Source organism: Pongo abelii, chromosome 12 (assembly GCF_028885655.2).
Source record: "Pongo abelii isolate AG06213 chromosome 12, NHGRI_mPonAbe1-v2.0_pri, whole genome shotgun sequence".
NCBI lineage: Eukaryota > Metazoa > Chordata > Mammalia > Primates > Hominidae > Pongo > Pongo abelii.
Genome location: NC_071997.2, coordinates 104468658 through 104490576, shown reverse-complemented (window position 1 = coordinate 104490576; position 21919 = coordinate 104468658). Strand labels below are relative to the sequence as shown.

At 43.8% G+C, this 21919-nt stretch overlaps 1 protein-coding gene and 1 long non-coding RNA gene across 10 annotated transcripts in view; one reads left to right on the top strand and one right to left on the bottom strand.

The window, feature by feature from the left end:
• BABAM2 (BRISC and BRCA1 A complex member 2) overlaps positions 1-21919 on the top strand; it is a 457873-nt gene that overhangs the window by 419779 nt on the left and 16175 nt on the right. The window contains exon 12 of one of the 9 annotated variants that reach the window (XM_009237426.4): positions 9414-9485. Within the exon in view, the coding sequence (XP_009235701.1) occupies positions 9414-9456 (43 nt within the window). The 3' untranslated portion in view covers positions 9457-9485. 9 annotated transcript variants of the gene reach the window in all.
• On the bottom strand, positions 7011-9298 carry LOC103889881 (uncharacterized). Its single transcript, XR_008522198.1, has 2 exons — positions 9084-9298; positions 7011-8893 (listed from the first exon to the last, which is right to left on the bottom strand). It is a non-coding gene; the product is annotated as an uncharacterized LOC103889881 (long non-coding RNA).

Here is a 21919-nt window from a genome sequence, read left to right as displayed (position 1 = left end):
AGTAATGTTTAAAAAATCTGCTTTCTACTGTAGTGAAGATGGATCCATTTTAAATGTAATAAAAGAGAAAGCCAGCAGCTCGTGCTAGCAAGAAGAAATAGTTTAAAGTTTCTATTCTTCAGCTGAATTAAGTAACTACCCTGGGCTATGTCAGAAAGCCAGATAAACACCGTGAAAGAACTGTCCTGCAGTATAGTCTTGAGATTGGTGGAGAAGGTTGAAGACAAAGGATGGAAAGAGAGGAAGGTCAACTGTAGCATTCCTTCCACACCCTGTTTCTTTGTCCTGTGAAAATACTGTACGTACACAGTGCGTAAAAGGCTATAATTCACTTGGGGAGCTCTGCCCATGATATAAACACTCTCATGGTTTATGAACAGCAGTGGAGCCTTTTGAGTGGAATCAGCTGTTTATTCCCTCCTGTAGAGCAAAATTCTGAACAATGTAACCTCAGAAAGGACACTTCCTGGCACTGACCAGGGCTTCTCCTACCACACATGCTTCTTTCTTTCTCATGGCTGTCCAGCAGATTCTGTCCCTCGCAAGTGAAACAGCATTTACAGGGTGAGCACAGGCTTTGGGGTCATGCGTGCCCCAGTTGCTATTGCAAAGTCTAATCCTGCAAGCTCTGTGGTCTTGGGCAGAGCTCTTAACCTCTCTGAACCTCATTCCTAAAACAGGACTACTCCTCCCTATTGGATGGACTTGCTATGAGAGGCCAGCAAGTTAACACGTGGAAGACCATGGGTTTTAGCTTCTGCTGCGTACCTCAGTGCCTTTGCTCACGCCTTTCCTCCCACCCTCTTTCTGCCCCCTCAAACAGACACATCCTTCAACCTTCCCCCATATGGGTCTTCCCATCCACTCTACTTTGCCAGCAGCTCTCTCCCCTCCCAGTCTCCTTTGACTCTAATCACATACTGCTTCGGAATCTCTTTGGTATTTTCCTTTAGTTCTTCACATCTTCATATATGTTTTGTTTCCTTAACCAAACCATGAGTACTTTGAAGGAAATGGCTTTGCATATATATCTTTTTTTTTAAATTGCAGTATAATCTACATACAATGGAATGGACAGATTTTAAGTATATCTTTTGAAAAGTTTTGACAAAGTTACCTTATAGCCTCTTTCCAAATAGTCTCTTTACTCTCAAGGCAACTATTGTTCTGTATCACCCTGTCTTAGTTTTTCCTTTTAGATACTTCTAAATGGAATAATACAGATCATACTCTTTTGTGTCTGACACAATGAAATTTATCTTCATTTCATTCAACATAATTGTTTAAGATTTAGCTGTTATGGTGGCCGGGAGCGGTAGCTCACGTCTGTTCTCCCAGCATTTTGGGGGACTGAAGCGGGCAGATCACCTGAAGTAGGAAGTTCCAGAACAGTCTGGCCAACATGGCAAAACCCCATCTCTACTAAAAATACAAAAATTAGCAGGGCATGGTGGCACACGCCTATAATCCAAGCTACTCCAGAGGCTGAGGCAGGAGAATCTGTTGAACCCAGGAGGCGGAGGTTGCAGTGAGCCAAGATCACGCCACTGCACTCCAGCCTGGGTGACAGAGTGAGACTCCATCTCAAAAATAAAAATAAAAATAAAAATAAAGTATCTGTTATGGCATTTCTTTTTTACTGCTGAGTAATATTCTATTATATGAATATAGCATAATGTATTAATCCATTCACCTGTGTGTAGATACTTGTGTTGTTTCCAGGTTGGGGATTTTATTAATAGAGCTGCTATGACCAAGCCTTTTTGTAGACATGTGTTTTCCTTTCTTCAGGTAAATACTTGGGAGTGGGAGTACATATGTGATTAACTTTATGAGAAGGTGACAAGCTTTTTTAAAGTGGTATCAGTTTACCCTCCCATCAGCAATATGCCAGGGTTCCAGTTGCTTCACATTCTCACCAACACTTCCTATTGTTAGTCTTTTTAAATTGAACCATTCTAGAGAGGATAAAGTAAGATCTCATGTTTTTAATTTACATTTCCTGGTGATAAATGATGTTGAGCATCTTGGCATGTGCTTATTGGTTTATCTTCTTTCATGAAATGTCTGTTCAAATCTTGCCTATTTTTAATTTGGTTGTTAGTCTTTTTATTAATGAGTTGTATATGCGAGTTTCTTTATATATTTGTCAGATATATTTATTATGAGTATTGTCTCTCAATCTGTGGCTTGCCATTTTATTTTCTTTTTCCTTTTTTTAATAGAGACAAGGTTTCGCTATGTTACCTAGGCTGGTCTTGAACCCCTGGGCTCAAGTGATCCTTGATCCTCCTGCCGCAATCTCCCAGAGTCTTGGGATTACAGGTGTGAGCCACTATTCCTGGCCCTTTTCATTTTCTTAAGAGTGTCTTTTGATGAGCAGAAAATCTTCATTTTTTAAATGAAATCTGTTTTTTACGTTAATGCTCTTTGTGTACTCAAAATTATTAGCCTACTAGAAGGTCATGAAGAAATTATCCTGTGTTTTCTTATAGAAGCTTTTGTTTTGATACATAGGCCTATGACCCATCTCAAATTAATTTTTGTATATGATATGAGGTAGATGCCAAGGTTAATTTTTTGTTCATATGTATCCAGATATTACAACACCATTTGTTGAAAATACTTTTCTTTCCCTATTGAGTTACCTTTACATCTTTGTCAAAAGTCAGTTGACCACATGTGAGTAGATCTATTTCTGGATACTCTATTCTGTTCCATTGATAGGTTTGTATACCAATATTTCTTGAAATCAAGAAAGGTATACCAATATTTCTTGAAATCAGGAAAGGTATCCAAGCTTGTTCTTTTTAAAGATTGTTTTGGCTATTCTAGGTCTTTTGCATTTTTATGTATATTTTAGAATCAGCTTGCCAATTCCCACCTCTCCCCACTCCAACCCCCCTCCCCATAAAAGCCTGCTGATCAACAAGGGAAGAATTGACATTTTTACAATAGTGAATCTTTTATAATACTGAATCAATGAACATGGTTTTATTTAGGTCTTTAGTTTCTCAGAAATTTTTTAAATATTTCAATGTAGAAGTCTTGAAGTATTTTTAAATGTTTTGCTTTTTTTTTTTTTTTGAGACAGAATCTTGCTCTGTTGCTCAGGGTAGAGTACCATGGTACAATCTTGACTCACTGCAAACTCTGCCTCCCAGATTCATGAGATTCTTGTGCCTCAGCCTCCTGAGTACCCAGGACTACAGACGTGTGCCACCATGCCCAGCTAATTTTTGTATTTTTATTTATTTATTTTTTTGAGACAGAGTTTTGCTTTTGTCACCCAGGCTGGAGTGCAATGGCATGATCTTGGCTCACCGCAACCTCCACCTCTCAGGTTCAAGTGATTGTCCTGTCTCAGCCTTCCTAGTAGCTGGGATTACAGGTGCCTGCCACCACGCCAGTCTAGTTTTTGTATTTTTAGTAGAGATAGGGTTTCACCATGTTGGCCAGGCTGGTTTCAAACTCCTGACTTCAGGTGATCCACCCGCCTCAGCATCCCAAAGTGCTGGGATTACAGGCATGAGCCACTATGCCCGGCCAATTTTTGTATTTTTAGTACAGACAGGGTTTCGGCATGTTGGCCAGTCTGGTTTCAAACTCCTGGCCTCAAGCAATCCACCTGCCTCGGCCTTCCAAAGTGCTGGCATTACAGGCATAAGCCACTGCATTCCACCTGTTTTTGCTTTTATTGTAAATTATATAAAAATATAAATATAAAATATTTATAAATATATAAAAATATAATATAAACAAAATTTTAAAAAATTTATTTTCTAGTTGTTTCTTGCTGGTATACAGGAATACAAATGATTTTTCTATATTGACATGGCGTCCTGTGACATTGCCAAATTCACTTATTACTACTAAAATCTAACAGATTTTTTAAATAGACTTCTTATAATTTCTTTTTTCTTGTTTTTGGAGATGGAGTCTCACTCTGTCACCCAGGCTGGAATGCAGTGGCGTGATCTTGGCTCACTGCAACCTCACCTCCCAGGTTCTAGCAATTCTCCTGCCTCAGCCTCCCCAGTAGCTGGGACTACAGGCACACACTGCCAAGCCAGGCTAATTTTTTCTATTTTCTTTTTTTTTTAGTAGAGACGGAGTTTTACCATGTTGCCCAGACTGGTCTCGAACTCCTGAGCACAGGCAATCCACCTGTCTTGGCCTCCCAAAGTGCTAGGATTACAGGCGTGACGGGATTTCACCATGTGGCCCAGGCTGGTCTCAAACTCCTGAGCTCAGGTGATCCACCTGCCTTGGCCTCCCAAAGCGCTAGGATTACAGGCATGAGCCACCACGCCCAGCCTGTAATTTCTTACATAAACAGTCACGCCTTATGCTAACAGCTTTACTTCTTTCCTTCCAATCTTTATGTTTTTCTATTTCTTTTTCCACCTACTTGCACTGAATAGGACCCTCCAGTACAATTTTTTACATAAGTGATAAGAGCAGAATCTAGCTGTATGTTTCTCTATTAAGGTTGATGTTGAGGTTTTACATAGATGTTTTTATCAGATTGAAGAAATTCTTGTATTACTACTTTGCTAAGAGGTTTTCTTTTTTTCTTTTTTTATCATGAATGGGTGTTGAATTCCATAGATTGCTTTTTCTGCATCTTTTGACATTGACATAATCGTGTGGTTTTTCTTTATTCTGTTAATGTGAATTACATTATTTAGTTTTTGCATGTTGAACCAACCTTGCATTCCAAAGATAAACCCTTCTCAGTCATGATTTTATCCTTTTTTATATTATTAAATTTGATTTGCTAAGATTTTAAGATTTTTACATCTACATTTATGAATGATATTGGTCTAAAATTTCTTTTCTTGTGTTTGTCAGGTCTTTGGTATCAGTACTATGCTGGCTTCATTAAATAAACTGGAAAGTATTCCTTCTTCCCTTGTTTTCTGAAAGAGTTTGTGCAGATTTAGTATTATTTCTTTCCAAATGTTTGGTAGGGTTTCCTTTGTGCAAAAAATATTTAGTGTCTTTAGTAAATGTAGGGATATTCAGATTGTTGTATTTCTTCTTGTGTTCATTTTAGCAAGCTAGGTTTTTTAATAAGAAATTGATCCATCATGTCTAAGTTGTCAAAGTGATTGGCAGTACATTGTTTCTAATGTCTTCCTTTTCAGGCTTCTTAGAGTAGAAGCTTAGGTCACGATTTTAATCCTTTTTTCTTTTTTAATATAAAATTACTTTCTACGGATTGCTTAAGCTGCATTCCACAAAGTTTTGTATGTTGTTTTTCATTATTATTTTATTAGAAATATTTTCTGATTTCCCTTGTGATTTCTTCCTGAACCATGGGTTATTTATAATTGTGCTTCTTGAATTTCAAGTGTTTAGAAAGATTTTTCTAAATATCTTATTGATTTATAATTTAATTCGGTTTTGGTCAGAGATCATAACCTGTATGATTTCAAGCCTTTGGAATTTGTTGAGAATTGTTTTGTAGACCAGCATGTGGTCTATCTTGATAAATATTCCATGTAAACCTGAAAAGAATGTGTGTCCCGCAGTTTTGGGGTATAGTGTTCTTATATATACATTAACTAAGTTAAATTACTTGTTAGTGTTATTCAAATCTTTTAGCTCTTTACTGGTTTTTTATGTCTATTATATCAGTTATTGAAAGGAGGTATTAACATTTTCACCTGTGGGGTTTTGGATTTGTCTGTTTCTCCCCTTAGTTCTGCTAATTTTTACTTTTTATATCTTAAAGCTTTATTTTTAGATACATATTTAGAATTGTTAGGTCTTCTCAATAAATTGGTCCTTCTATCATTATGAGATGACTCTCTTTATTTCTGGCAATATTCTTTGACTTGAAATCTGCTCCATTTGATATTAAAATTGTTACACCAGCTTTCTTCTGTGTATTTTTTGCATGGTATATATTTTTTTCATCCTTTCTTTATCCTATCTGTGTCTTTATATTTGAAAGAAACCTTTTGTAGACCTTGGGTTTTTTAATGTAGTCTTAACGTGTCTACCTTTTAATTGGAGTATTTTTTTTTTTTTGAGACAGAGTCTCACTCTTTCGCCCAGATTGGAGTGCAGTGGCGTGACCTCGGCTTACGGCAACCTCCACCTCCTGGGTTCAAGCAATTCTCCTGCCTCAGCCTCCCGAGTAGCTGGGACTACAGGCTTGCGCCACTATTGCCTGGCTAATTTTTGTATTTTTAATAGAGACGGGGTTTCACCATGTTGGCCAGGCTGGTCTCGAACTCCTGACCTCATGATCCACCTGCCTCAGCCCCCCAAAGTGCTGGGATTACAGGCATGAGCCACCACACCTGGCCTTTTTTTTTTTTTTTTTTTTTTTTTTTGAGGCAGAGTCTTTTTCTGTCACCCAGGCCGGAGTGCAGTGGCGTGATCTCAGCTCACTGCAACCTCCGCCTCCCGGGTTCAAGTGATTCTCCTGCCTTAGCCTCCCAAATAGCTGGGACTATAGGCGCACACCATCACACCTGGCTATTTTTTATATTTTTAGTAGAGACGGGGTTTTGCCATATTGGCCAGGCTGGTCTCAAACTCCTGACCTCAAGTGATCCGCCTGCCTTGGCCTCCCAAAGTGCTGGGCTTACAGGTATGAGCCACCACACCTGGCCTTAATTGGAGTATTTCATTTATTTATACATTTAATATAAATAATAATCTTACTGGGTTTAAGCCCTACAGTCTTGCTATTCATATTTTCGGTTTGGGGCTTTTTTTATTCGTTTGTTCTTTTCTTCCTGTATTCTTTCAGTTTATTCAAGTATTTTTTAGTTTACCATTTTCTCTTCTGTTGGAGTGTTAGCTATATTTCTTTGTATATTTTAGTCATTTATACACTAAAAATACACCCTTAACTTATCACAGCCTACCATGAATTAATATTATAATGCTTCCTGTATAAACAGTGTAATTATCTGTGTACCTTCTATTTACCTTTGTGCTATCATATTCACACACTTTCAGTCTTCGTATTTTATGAATTCCACAATACATTGTTATTACTTTGGCTTTTAATAGTCTACTAACTTTTAAAGAATTCAAGAAAAAAAAGAAAAATTACATTCCATCTTATTCTGTAGCTTTTCAATAAATGTAATAATCATTTCCTCTCAAAAAAAAAAAACCTATTTAAAATGACTTCCTCCAAACAAGCTGTCAGAGTGATCATATCCAGCCTATAGGCAGAGGACACTGAAACTGGCAGTCATCAAGAAAAGAAAATGATACCTACATGACATCCAGGTGCCTCTGTCTGCCCTGTGGCCTTCATTCGCAGTGGCCCCTCACACACTTTTATGGGATCATCATCTGCAGCCCTTCAAGGGTTATAATGCAGAAATTCTTAGTATGCCTCATACAGATTATAAAAACTGAGGCTCAGAGTGATTAATTGACTTTCCCGAGGGCACACAGCTGGCTTCTAGAGGAGTGAGGGCTGAACATAGGTCCTCATTTTCACATTATGGCACCAAAAGTGAAAAACGTTCTTGCACCTCCCAAAGCTGAAGCCAAAGCAAACGCTTTGAAGGCCAGGAAGGCAGTGCTTAAAGGTGTCCACAACCACAAAAAGAAGATCCAATCCACACATCACCCACCTTCCGGTGGCCCAAGACAGTGTGGCTCTGGAGGCAGCAGAAATATCCTTGGAAGAGCACTCCCAGGAGAAACAAGCTTGACCAATAATTCATCATCAGGTTCCCCCAACCACTGAGTCAGCCATGAAGAAGATAGAAGACAACAACACAACTTGTGTCCATTGTGGATGTCAAAGCCAACAAGCACCAGATCAAACAGGCCGTGAAGAAGCTCAGTGACACTGCTGTGGCCAAAGCCAACACCCTGATCAGGCCTGATGGAGAGAAGAAGGCATACTGGGATCATCTAAACTGAATCCAGCTAGTTAATTCTAAATATATATCTTTTCACCATTTAAAACCAAAACAAAAGCATAGGTCCTCTGACCCTTCTGCACATCCACACCCAGGCAGACAGAAACAGTTCCATACTCTTTTTACCATGTGTCTGAGGCTCTCTCCTCATACAGAGAGGAAATGCATGAGGCAATGAAGAGCACTGACCATAAAGTCAAGACATAGCTGGGTTTAAACCTGTCTCTGCCACTCACAGGCTATGTGACTTTGGGCAAATTCCTAATTTCCCTGAGTCTTTGTTTCCTTGTCTATAAAATGGTGAAGCCTACTTCAGAGGGTTATAATGGGTATCACATGGGGTGTATGATTTTCTGTGTTGCTAATTTTAAAAATATCATAAATTAACCCTTTTAAAACACCACTAATTATTAATCTCACAGTTTCTGTGGGTTAGGAGTCCCATACAAGATGCCTGGGTTCTCAGTTCGGGGTTTTAGGCAACTAAAATCAAGGCTTTGTCTGGGGCTGCGATCTCACCCTGAGGCTTACGCTCCTCCTTCAAGCTCTTTCAGTATGTCGGCAGAGTTCAGTTCCTTGTGGTTGTAGGACTGAGGCCCCTATTACCTTGCCGCTGTCAACTGGAGACCACCCTCAGCAACTAGAGGCTGCGTGCGTCCTCTGCCATGTGGTCCCCTCCATTTTCAAGCCAGTAGTGGTGCATCAGATCCCTCTTATATTTTGAATCTCTGCCTTCCATATGTCTTCTGCTAGTCACAGATTTAAAGCCTCTCTGTCTTAAAGTCATCTGTGCAATATAACAAAACCTGTTTACCAGGATGAAATCCATCATATTCACAATCCTGGGGATTACGCAGAAGGTGGAGAATCTTGGGGGTCACATTAGAATTCTGCCTACTACGTGGGATAATGTCAGTGAATTGTCCAGCATAAGGTCTGGCATATGGTAAGAATTTGATCATTTTTAGCTATCGGCAGCAACATCCCTAGAGAAAAAAAGGAGATTTTTAAATTAAAAGCAGAGTCAATATTGATACCATCATCTGTACCCCAGTAAACAGTCCCTTAACCTCGGTGATTTGGCTAGAGTTCCCAAAGTTTAAGGCCACCCCATTAATGGACTGTCATCCCCTGTGGTTGTATCTTCTTGGTACCAGCACAACCAGCTGAACCAACCTCATCTCAGCTGAACTCCCCACAAGAGAGATGAGGGAGTTTTCCAGGCCCAGGCCAACATAGCTCGGGTGATCAGAGCCCCTGAGAAGACAATAAAGTCAGTGCTGGTGAGTGACACAGGAATTGGGGACTGAGGTCACCAAGGCCTTCCATTCCGCACAAGCAAGCTCACCCGTCCCTCCTGGGCCTTTTCCTCGTGGGGTTTAGAAGTAGAGCTGTGAAGAGAAAAGCAAATCATATAAATAACGTGGAATTATTGGATCCTTGAACTCTCAAAGAGAATCCTTTTGAAAAGTATCTTAAAGGGATTTGGTTTGTTTTTCCTTACAGAAGAGAAAGCAACAGAGATGGGGAGGAATCCAGCTCTGCCTGACATCCAGGCATCCTCTCCAAATTGCGTAGGTCAGTGAGAACGTGTTATTTATTAGAACCTGACATCTGTTGCAGTGAAATGATAAGCTCCATTAAAAAGCCTGGCCATCAATTACTGTGAATACAGCCCTCATCCCAGAGGAAGCCACTCACCATCCTCTCAGCCTGTGCAGACCAGGCTGCACCAGGCACGGAGTGTTTACAGCCCAGCTCAGCCTCCTGGCTCCACTGGGGGAGGGGCAGCAGGTAAATCCCTTCTGCAAGTCCCCTCAGGCCATCTCTCCCCAGGCCCTCCATCTGTATTCCTTAGGTTCCGCTGGAAGCTTCTCTGAGAGCTGTTTTAAAGACTGCACCCCCTGTTTATCCTGCTTTCTCAGTGGAAAACAGTTAGGGCTTTTGTTCTGGCCTCAGTCACACAAGCCAGAAGAAGCTGCACTGAACTCAGCTTATCAGGATAGTCACACAGAAAGAGTAACTGGGCTGGGCGTGGTGGCTCACGCCGGTAATCCCAGCACTTTGGGAGGCCAAGGCAGGTGGATCACCTGAGGTCAGGAATTCAAAACCAACCTGGGCAACATGGTGAAACCCTGTCTCTACTAAAAATACAAAAATTAGCCAGGCATGATGGCGGGCGCCTGTAATCCCAGCTACTCAGGAGACTGAGGCAGGAGGATCACTTGAACCGGGGAGGCAGAGGTTGCAGTGAGCCAAGATCGTGCCACTGCACTCCTGCCAGGGTGACAAAGCAAGACCCCGTCTCAAAAATAAAAATAAAGAAAAAAAGTAACTGGAAGGTCTGTACATCTTTGTCAGGAAAATTAACTTAGGTGTGCCCTTTCAAGAACAATTGAGTGGGCTGGGTGCGGTGGCTCACGCCTGTAATCCCAGCACTTTGGGAGGCCCAGGCAGGCGGATCACAAGGTCAGGAGATCGAGACCATCCTGGCTAACATGGTGAAATCCCGTCTCTACTAAAAATACAAAAAATTAGCCGAGGGTGGTAGCGGGTGCCTGTAGTCCCAGCTACTTGGGAGGCTGAGGCAGGAGAATAGCGTGAACCTGGGAGGCGGAGCTTGCAGTGAGCCGAGATCACGCCACCGCGCTCCAGCCTAGGTGACAGAATGAGACCCTGTCTCAAAAAAAAAAAAAAAAAAAAAGAACAATTGAGTGTTCGGGCTTGGGTTCCAATTAACCTGCCAGCCATTGGGAAAGTGTTTGGGATCACCAAGGAGAGCAACTTCCTTGCTTGTGAGTTAGGGTCACGTATTCTCTTTTCTGGAAAAACAGACAGATGCCCTATAGAGTTAGAAAGGAAAGGGTAGAGGAGCTGGTTTGGGATTTTTATAATAAACCATAGAAGGAACATACGCTATTAATGGAATCAGAGTTCCTTTTGAACAGTTGGGGGGAAGAAACTTACAGTAAGTCAAGAAAAAGCAAAGGATAATGGCCTGGGAGTCAAGTGACCTGGGTCTCATCTAGGGACCGTTATTAATTTCCTTTGTGATCATGGAAAAGACACGTCACCTTTCTGGACTTCAGTACCCTCCTCTGAAAGTACTGGGCTAGTACCCACCTGGTAATCACTAAGCTCTAATATATTTCTGGAATTTTAAGTGAAAATTGTTTAAGGTAGCTGAGCATACTTTTTTATTCATGTTGAGAAACTTCCATCTCTGTTGCCAGAGGTCAGACACAAATTGAAAACATTACTAAATGGAATTAAGTACACCATGTACGTGATGCTTTTTTGTACAGCTCGTATCTGATATTTATAGAACACTTCAGTTTCAGAACATGCACACATATGCCCTGAACACACACCCAATAAAATAATTCTAGATGCAATACATTTTCAGATGTCAAGTTAAAACAGCTTCTTAGGAATTAGGCTTGACTGTTCAGATGTGTGTGTTAGTTTCTGACAGGTACCGCCAGGGCTGCTCAGGGCTGTCATGTGTGATGTGGAGTCCAGCCAAGGCAGGAGGGCCAAGCCGCTTGTTTCTGTCACTTATCATTAAGGCATGAATTCTAGAAAAAAGGGAAGCATCAAAGAACAATCAGGATTGTCCATTGTGTGCATATCATAATGACAAGCAGAGGCCTTGCTTCTGCAGAAACAAGATTCTGTCTTGTCTTTTGTCAGATCATTCAGCACAAGGGCTACCTGTGAAAATGAACTAGATTCATGCCTTATTAAAGTAGAGAATTTACAGAGGTGAGCAAAAATGGGAAGCAGGTACCTTCCAGCTCATTATATACAGAATATGTACAAAGCACTGGAGACTACCACACACACGTATTTTTAAGAGCCCCAACTCAAAGCCTGCTGATTGATTTCTGGAATGGTCTATCACTCCTTGAGATTCCATTCTGACAATGAGGCTATCTATGGCATTAACTACTCAGAAGACTGAGTACCACTCAGAATTACAAAGCAGGAAGTTATGTAGTTCTTCTAAAAATCAAAACCAAAATTTAGAAAACTCACTGGGGCAGTTACCTCTACTCCACTGTCCTGCAAAATCCACAACCAACAGCAGAGATAAGTTGGGTGACTAAGTAGGAATGCATCCTAGGAAGTTAAGTGTGACAGTGGGGGCCAGTCACAGAACATGGAACATGGAAGAAACTTTAGAGATCATCTAGTACTGGCAGGTCTAAATATGGTGAGCATTAACCATTGTGATAGACATTCAATGAAATAATCGATATAGACCTTTAAGCACAGTGATTGGCATAGAGTTGACTTTCAGTTCATCGTTTTCATTTCTTAGAAGAATTTGTGCAAGGCATACGGTATCAAGATTAGAACCCTATTCCCCTGATTACTGGTCCAAAGCCCAGCCCAAGCCACCTCTGACCTCCTACCTTTCCCCTCTTTCCTGCTCCCTTGCTCACAGGAGCAGCACAGAGTCATCAAGGACAGGAGTTTAGCCTGCACCATGTACACATCCACCTACCTGTGGAGTGGCCTGGCATGGGTGCCTTCTTCCTAGTGGCTCACCCAGGAGGCTGAAGGCCTCTGTGCCCATGGGGAAAACCCAGGGTGTTTGTGAGCAGAAATAGCTCTGCTGAGAGTCTAAAAACCAAGTAGTTTTAAGAGAAGGTAACATGCTCCTGTGGCCAAACTTATTGCTAGCGTCTATGGGCAAAAGAGAAGCAGGAGTATTGTAATGGAACGCGCCAAAGGAAAGACATCACTTTACTGCTGCCTCCAGAGCAGCAGGGAGGCTGCACATTGAGAAGAGGATAGAAAATTCCAGTGACTCCTATTTTCCCAGACAGACAGAACCTCTGGCACTTAGTCATGCCTAATGGAAAATCGAAGCCAAGAAAGCAGAAGTGGGGTGGGGGTGAGCTAGGGTAGTCTGTAATCCAAAGTCACTTCTGAGGAAAAAAAGTAGTTTGTTTGTCTCCTTGTGTGCCATGGGTGGGCAGGGCTGAGTTGCCAGGTAGCGGGGCCTTGGCACTCGGAAAAACAGGCTTTAGAGCAGCCATGATTGTGAGAATTGGGCAGAACAGTGGTTTCCTAGTTGATCCAGAAGCAGCTAGTAAGCCTACAGTCTGTGTGTAGCTGCAGTTAAGTTACTGCTAAATCTCTTCAGGAAACGTGTAAGAGCTCACTATATACAGAATATGTACAAAGCACTGAAGACTAACACACATTTTGAAGAGCACCAACTCAAAGCCTACTGATTGATTTCTGGAATGGTCCATCGCTGCTTGAGATTACGTTCTGACAGTGAAGCCGTCCACGGCATTAACTACTCAGTAGACTGAGTACAGTCCGAATTGCAAAGCAGGAAGCTATGTAGTTCTTCTAACAATCAAAATCAAAACGTAGAAAACCCCAGTTTTGCATTATTGATCATTTGGGGGACTGGATAATCCTTAAACTGTCATTATTCCAGGTATCCAGAAAAGTGAGCATTACGGGAACATGCATATAAAGGCAAGACCACATATTTTCTCAGAATAAACAATGGGTCACCCAGTGCCTTCTAATCACCTTACAGACAATAATAATTTTAAAATGTATTGAATAATTACAACACACCAGCGTAGCTCTAAGTGCTTTATGCATTTTAGTTTCTGTAATTCTCGTAACAACCTTATGAGCTAGGTCCTGCTGTTCCACCTGTTTTACGGATTACGAAACTGAGGCCCTGCAAAAGGAAGTGACGTGTTGAAGGTCACAGAGTCACTTAGTGTAGGAACTGAGCATATACTTTGGCTTTCCCAACTTTTAGATTGGTTCCGTACTGCACCACCTCTTTTCCTCAGATTAACGGTCTGAGTTATCCCAAATTCACCAGGCAGCTGAGCTCAGCTCTCTGTTTAGAACTGCAGGGTCTAGGCTGTTTGCCTTGGTTGACACTCAGGTTTGGCGTGCCCCAGTGTGGATTTGTAGTGGCTAACATTTAATTAGATTTTGCCCAGATCGCTAGCCTAGATCACTTTTCCCATTCGTTCATTCAGCAAATGTTTATTGAATTCAAACTAGGTGTTAGGTACGATGTTAAGTGATGTGTAAGATACAGTCCCTGCTTTGAGTGAACTAGAGGAGGGATGAGAATTGCACATAGATTCTTCTCTTTAAGGTGGCAGCGTGCAGAGAAAGAGCACTAGGAGTCAAGGTAAGAAGATTATGTCTGTTTACTGAGACCCAGGAAGCTGAAATTGGAGGCTGAGTAGGATTTGATGTGCAGAGAGGGGAGGACACTCCTCCAGAGGAAACAGAGTGCACAAAGGCCCAGAAGATGGGAAGCATGGGGGTTCCAGGAGGTATGCCAGTGTCCACTGAAGACAAGAGCAGTAGATAAGGCAGGAAAGAAAAGAAAAGAGAAAAGAAGGAAGGGGGGGAGGGAGGGAAAAGAAAGAAAGGAAAGAGAGGAGAGAGAGAGAAGAAAGAAAGAGAAGGGGAGGGGAGGGGAGGGAAAAGGGGGAAGGGAAGGAAGGAAGGAGAGGAGAGGGGAGGAGAGGGGAGGGGAGGGGAGGAGAGGGGAGGGGAGGGGAGGGGAAAGGGGGAAGGGAAGGGAGAGAAGAAGAAGAGAGGAGATATGCAGGGTACAGAGAACATGCCCTCTGGAATCAGACCAGCTGGAATTCAAGTCCTTGTTCAACCACTGTCTAGTAGGGTTTTTTGGTTTGTTTGTTTGTTTGTTTGTTTTTAAATCTCTGTGGGCCTTGGCTTTCTCACAGAGGATTGTGAGTGTTAAATGCTGAAATGATTGTAAAATGCCTGGCACATTGTTGGTGTTCACCATGCTGAAACATTTGATCTTTTTTTTTTTTTTTCTGTAGGCAGTAAGGTATTTCTTTGGGTGTGTGGTGGTGTTGTTTTTTTTTTTTTCTCTTTTCTTTTCTTTTTAGAGACAGGGTCTCACTCTCTTGCCAGGCTGGAGTACAGTGGTGCAATCATAGCTCACTGCAGACTTGAACTCCTGGGCTCAAGCAATCCTCCCGCCTCAGCCTCCCAAGTAACCAGGATTACAGGTCCATGCAACAGCACTGGGCTGATTTTTATTTTTTTTTTAGAGGTGGAGTCTCGCCATGTTGCGCAGGCTGGTCTTTAACTCCTGGGTTCAATCAATCCTCCCATCTCGACCTCGCAAAGTGCAGGGATTACAGGCATAAGCTGCCTCACCCAGCCAGGTTTTTTGTAAGTTTACAAATTACATATTGGTATAATGATCTGCTTTGGTATTGATATGTAAATCATAATAGATCCTTCTTGGCCTTGGAAATATTAATAAACACAGTTAAAAACTAAGGGTCACGCTCATGGAACACTATAAAGGAATGTTTGGCTTGGGTTCTTTCACCCCTTCTTTGCCACCTCCATGCCCAGGGCTTTTAGAGACCCCACTCTGGATCCTCAGAGTTAGCATTGCCAGATTTAGCAATTAAAAATGCAACATGTCCAGTTACACTTAAATTTCAAATAAACAACAAATAATTTAGTATAGGTATGTCCCATGCAGTATTTAGGATATACTTATACTAAAAAGTCGTTTATCTGACTTTCAGATTTAACCAGGCATCCTGTATTGAGGGGCAAGTCAGGAATCAGCCAGAACAAACCTGTTCCCCATATTTGGGGAAGGAGGCTCACCTGCCTACTAGCCTTGTCTCTTGGGTGATAAAGGCTCCACGCAGCAGGCTTTGAGCAGGGCCTTCAAATCACTTCCTGGGTAGAGACATCAAATCTAATGGGTCCCACTGTGCATGTTTGGGAGTGGGAGTGGGAGTGGGAGTGGAAATGGGGGTGGGAGTGGGGGTGGGGGTGGAGGTGGGAGTGGGGGTGAAGCAAGGAAGAATGTCTTGCCCCAGCCTTCACATATCCTCAGCCCCCTCTGTCTGGGCAAGAACACATATCAGCCTTTCCCTCCTCCAACTTAAAGGCCTTATGGGGGATTTTCTTTGCTTTCTTCAGAACATTCCCACAGTCAATTGGTAGAATGAAGACAGCCCTTGTGGTCTGATAACGTGTCTCATAGAATACAAGCACATCTCAGGGCAGAGCGTCCTCTTCAAGTTTCTTCCAGGAACATTGCTCACAGAGGGAACTTGAGTTGTCCCTTGTGGGGAGATGCATGTGTGAGTGACTTGACACAGCCATCCACACGTGATGGGAACAGACTCAGTGCGCTGTGCCCTGGCAATCCTGAGTCTGAACTCAGGTCTAGGTGTCTGTCTACTACTTTGGGCTCTCCAGTAATAGCTCAGGGGATCTGAGTATTCTCGGCACCCTTGTTGGTTGGTTTCTGGGTATTTTCACTGGATTACCTGATGAGTATCCCCCAGACCCCCACTTGGCTGCGTGTCCTTCGGCACTGCCATGCTCAGCTTTATGCTTTGACCCTTCTCTCCTAAGAGCGAGCAGGACCACTGATGCTAGGAGCTAATGGCACTTTCTCTACCAGCCGGCTCATGGCCGTCCCCATTAGTGCCTCCTCACTGCTTTCTTTGCCCCACCCTGACCAAGCGTCCTGCGGTTGAGATGGAAAAATCCAACTCAGAGCAGATAGCTTTTCACCTTGGTTTCAGGGGAATAATTCATCCATGTAACGTGAGGTAAAAATTAAAACAAAGCAGGGCGTAGGTTCAAGCAGAATAGCACCCTTGGGCTTAAGAGTGACTTTGACCTATTCCTCCCAGACTAGAAAAATTATCTGGCTGCCAGAGAGTTCTTAGAGGAATCACTTTGTTCAATGGTGTCACTGGCAAGGTGGTATTAACCCTAAGACCAGCTTCATCTGAACACTGAAGGCAAACCTGACTGTGCAGGCAGGACCAGCCCACATGGAAGCCCAGGGCAGCGATCATGGGATCTTCCACTCTTTTTATTTTCTTATTCTTGCCACAACCTGTCATGAGACCAAGAAAACTTGTTTTGAAAATGCTTGACAGCCAAAACAACCTGTTCTCAGCCCTGGATGAGAGGGTTTGTCCTCTCTGACCACTTACGTACTGCTAGAGGTTTGACTAGCTGCTGACTGGAAAACATGAATTTGCTGTTTTCTTCTCATATTGTTCACAGACAAGTGCCAGTGGCTTTCCAGTTCCTGTTTCCCCCCTTTTCCCAGACTTTTCTTCACCAGAGACGTTTTAAGATTGTGCCTGAGTCTAACTGATGAATGAACACTAGCAGCGTACGCTTAAGAGGCTGTAACCAATGGTTATATCTTTGCAGGCTGAGCTTGATATGTAGGTTGTCTTTCCAATCCCATTTGATTTTAACCTGTAGATTTAATCTGTGGATAGATTTTAACTCGTGATTTTCCACCTGCTTTTTGGTCCTCTCTGGTGAAATTGGACATGTTAGTCAATCTCTAGTTATCCAAGCAGCCATTTTGGCCTCTGCCTTGGTTGGCCCTCAGGCCGGCAGTAGTATCTCTGTTCCTTCCACCAAGCCTTGCAAGTCAGGTCTCGGTCTTGGGTGGACCTCCAAATGACCCTGACTGTGAAGGAGCGACCTCATCTCTTCTCCTCTGTACAAGGAAGGGCTGGACTAGATGAGGGTTGGGCAAACAACAGCCTGAGGGCAAAGCTAGCCAGCTGCCTGCCTGTTTTTATAAATAAAGTTTTATTGGAACACAGCCATACCTATTGATTTACATATCATCTATGGCTGTTATCACTCCAAGGCCAGAGTTGAATTGTTAGAATACAGGTATGGCCTGCGAAGCTGCAAATATTGATTATCTGGTCCTTTACAGAAAGAGTTTGCTGATCCCTGAACTAGATGATCTCTAGGGTTTTCAAATCCAGCGTTCTGTGGCTTTTGAACTTGAGGCAATTCTTGAATAGGAAGAGCTCCTGGAATAGGGGCTAACTGGAAAGGGCCTCTTTCCATCCTGTAGTAGTTAGCAAAACAAAGCATGCTTTGAGATTGTTGAACTTTACAAAGGGCGGGGCTTATTTTGCTGTGTTTTTATGGCGTTGATTTTGCTGTGTGTCTGTGTTTGTTTATTGGTCTAATGGCTCTGGTATGCATGGTGTCTACCAGTTTTGGAGAAAAGATATCCCAGCTGTATAGGTCTGACTGTCTTCAGTGGCATGGTTTGAGGTGGGACACCCATTTCTGCCCACCTGGAAGAGAATGCTGATTCGTCTGCTTGATAAACACAGCAGGAAAGGGAGCCAAATGCGGTCCTGGAGAACCTGTAGGGCTGCCCAAACTCCACCTCACCCCTGGGCTGTCTGTGTTTGCCTTCGTTTCTGAGCCTAAGCAGTGGGATGGAAAAGATTAAGCGGTGGGGCAGTGCAGTAGGCTGTGGCCAGGAGAACAAGAATGGGTTCTGAAGATGCCTTTAAAAATGCAAAATAGGAAGGAAGAAATCACTTTCTTACTCAAAGCTCATCCAAACAAGGTTCTAATTTACAGAATTGCATCCTAGTGAAGTTCCCCATGCCCATGTTAGTGCACCAGATGTGTAATAGGGAACCCAACACACAGAACTGAATGGGCTTCTCAGGGTCACCTTGGCCTGTAAGAACCTTTGTGCAAACAAAGAAAAGGCTCCCCCTTTGAGTTGGTGCACAGTTAGCTTTAGGTAAAGAAGAAGCTGTCCCTTTGTCTGGGCCTCTGTCCCTGGGTGAGCACACAGCTTAGCATGCAGAGCACAGGCTCAATTTCAGCCCCCACTTGCTCTCTTGGCCTGATGCCTTTGTACGGGGCAGAAGCTGCACTTCCAAATGCACAGCTCCCTGCGCCCCTTGTACCTGGCATGTTAGAAGTCTGTGGGGTCCCCTCAGGGTTCTAGCTGGACAACAACAAGTTAACTCTGCTTGGCCTTGGTCTTTGAGGACACAGCGGACTAGGCCAGCCACCAGCACACCTCTTCATCCCTGTCCCCTTCAGCAGCACTGCAAGGCAAGTGTGGCTGGTGTCAGGGCTGAAGGATCGGTGCCCCATGCTGGGAACAGAGAGTTGGTCCTCTGGCCGCAGACGCCGTAGGCCCTGCTCTAGGCCAGGTGCTTATGCAGGAGAGCCCAAGCCCTGGCTCCTCCTGCCAGTTTCAGCTCAGCTCAAGGAGTGCACATGATTTTCCACACGGTTCAACCTCAAAGGCAATACACTTGCAGCACAGAGAAATGTGCTCAGAGGTCCAGAATAGACAGGCTCACGGTGGGGGAAGTGACCTCACTCCCGAGGCACTGGGTTCCCCTCTGCGCAGTGTGTGCCGTGGAGGCATTCCGCCGGGACACCCACCCTCGGCAGGGAGTGTTGTCAGAATGGCTTGGAGAAGACTGTGATGAACTCTGTGGGTGCTGCAGCATTGTGGTCAGATCCGATTTCCACCGCTCAATTCATGCTGGAAATTGTATTTGGGCCAGCCATATGGGCAAACTTTGAAAGACTCCTGTCCTACCCTTTTAATTCTGCATCTATCAGCGGTTCCCAGCAGCTCAGAGGCTAGAGGAGTGGGAAGAAAGAGGCAGCGAGCTGACAGCAGCCCAGGACCCAGTATCTGCTTCCTGTCCCCTTACTTGGTTTTAAGAGCCTACTGGGAACAAGAAGGAATGCAGTTTGTCCCTGTCGTGAGCCCCTGAAATGTGCAGAGCACCATGCTAAGGAACAGTTAGAGTCCTGCGCCCGTCGCACTTCTCTGTGACCTAGAAGGATGTGACAGGAAGGTAAAGGACAGTACCTGCGTGTAAGCGCTGTCACGCACTCTGAGAAGGGCAGTGGGAGCCCGGTGAAGTCAACCTGGAAACATCTGTGCACATCAGGGCAGGACCGGGGCCCAGGGCCTGAGAGAAAGAACCCTGACTGCTGGCAGATGTCTCCAATCTCAGAAACTTACTACTCCACGTCGCCAGGCCCATGGTGATGTCCTCACATTTAGCTGCAGCCTGCCGTGGCCAGGCATAGGTTGGCAGCATCACTCAGTGGGGCGCCTTCTAGTGGAACATGGGTGCACCCAGAGCCGTGCCCTTCCTGCTCAGCCTTAGCCCTCAGTGGCTGCAGAAGGCAGGAAGACCCTCCAGGGCTGGCAGTGTGCTGTCAGCAGGACACGGGCTTGCAGCTTCCAAGTCCTGCTCTGCCTTTATCATGTGCCTGGCTTTTGGCAACTTACTCCTCTCCAAGCCTGCTCCTTCATGTATATGGGGGGAGTAGAGTAATGGGATCGATTTCATACACATGATTGTTGCTTGGATTAAAATGAGATTATTTTGAAAGCACATTATAAACTATAAAATAGCAAGTATCAAGTTAGTTAATTCACTTATTCAACAAATGTTATATACATACCTATTGGTACCAGACACTAGTTGGACAGTGTTCCCAGGAGGTCCCGGCCCTTGTCAATAAGAGCTGTTCAATAACTGTTTGTTGAGTTAACGTGAAACAGGAGGTGTTCAGTGTGTGTGTGTCCGTAGCTGTATGATGGCAGTGGAGGGGTGGGCGGGAGGCAAACCAAGGTTTGAGTTCTTACCATGTGCCTGGCACTGTTGCCTCATAACAACTACTGTGGGGTCACTGGAGAGAAACAGAGACTCGGGGGCTTTTCCAGACACACAGCTAGTAAGTAATAGATCCACATTTAAATTCAGTTTTCTCTTACTCCAAAATCAGTGTTCTTCCCACTTAATCAGATAGGGAATGATTGCCACGTGTTCCTCTTGCCACAGAATGACACCAGGAGGTTCCATCTCTGACCCATGTTTCTTTTCCCAAGCATCCGTCAAACCTATGACCCAGGCCAAACCCAAGCCAAAAATGATCACCCCTGATTCTAGGCCAGAAAATAGGAATCGTGTGAAATCTAAGCAGAATGAGGCTGTGTCACCACTAGCCAAACCTCTTGTTCATAGTGCGCAGGTTTTAGGAAAACAACAGCCTTTAATGCGTGCTCGAAATACCTTCCATGGTAAGCCACTGTGAGAAAAATCTCACCCAAACAATGTGCTCTTGGCAGAGGGAGGGCCGGTGTCTTTTCAGGCAAAAAGCAAACCAGCAGGGACCCAGAAATCACTCTAGGGAGTGTTGGTTTCCCCAGAAGATCTAGCTTTTTAAAAATAAACTTAGCAAAGGATTTCATTTGCCCCTCTGCTCCACCTTTGCCTCTCACTCCTTGGAGAGGAGGAGGATTGTGGAGTTCCTTGTCCTGGGTCAGTTCCCAGCTCAGCATTGATGCATCTGCTTCTCAAGTTTAGCACCAAATATTTATTCTGATAAAGTGAGTTTAAAAAAAAAAAAACCAAATCGATTATTGTCTGGCTTGGTCTCCAAAAACCAGTCCCTCAATTGACAGTGGTTGCATGAACTTAAGAATAATAGACCCTTAGGAAGGAAGGCTGTTCATTCAGTCATTCAACAGAAAATTGGGGTACTTCTGTGTCACTGAGGTGCAGCCCCAGTGAAATGAACTCAGAAGCCTCCAGTGTTTATACCACTGAGACTGGGGCAGAGTAGTCTGGAGTGCTGCATTTAAAGCTAGGCACTCCCCAGTGATGGAGCTTCCAGCTGCCCCTACCATTCAGTTCACAAGTGTCCCTGAACTTCGGTGAAGTATAAGCCACCAAGCTCCGCCCAAGGGTGACCACAGAAGTAGACAACTTGCGAACCAGAAACATCAACCAGCAACCCCAGACAGTTTATGTAGGATTGCTTCATTCCAGAGAGCAGAACTGGGATCCATGGGCAGAAGTTTCGAGGGGACAGATTCCAGTTCGGGAGAGAGAAGAAACCTGTAATTCTTAGAGACGCCTTTGAGCAACGCGCTCTCCATCACAAAAGGTGTTCCGACGGGGTGAGGATCACCCCCCAGAAGTGCTGCTGGGCCAAGCCCTGCCTTGGACAAGATCCTAAGGTCTCGCCCAACAGCGAGGTTCTCTGATTAGCACCAAATGAGTGTCTCAACAATTCGTGTTGTGGAGCTTCAGAGGCAGGACAAGCAGTCGTGAGCTGTGGTTGGTGGCCGCAGGCCCCGATGCTTAGGCCAGGACTTG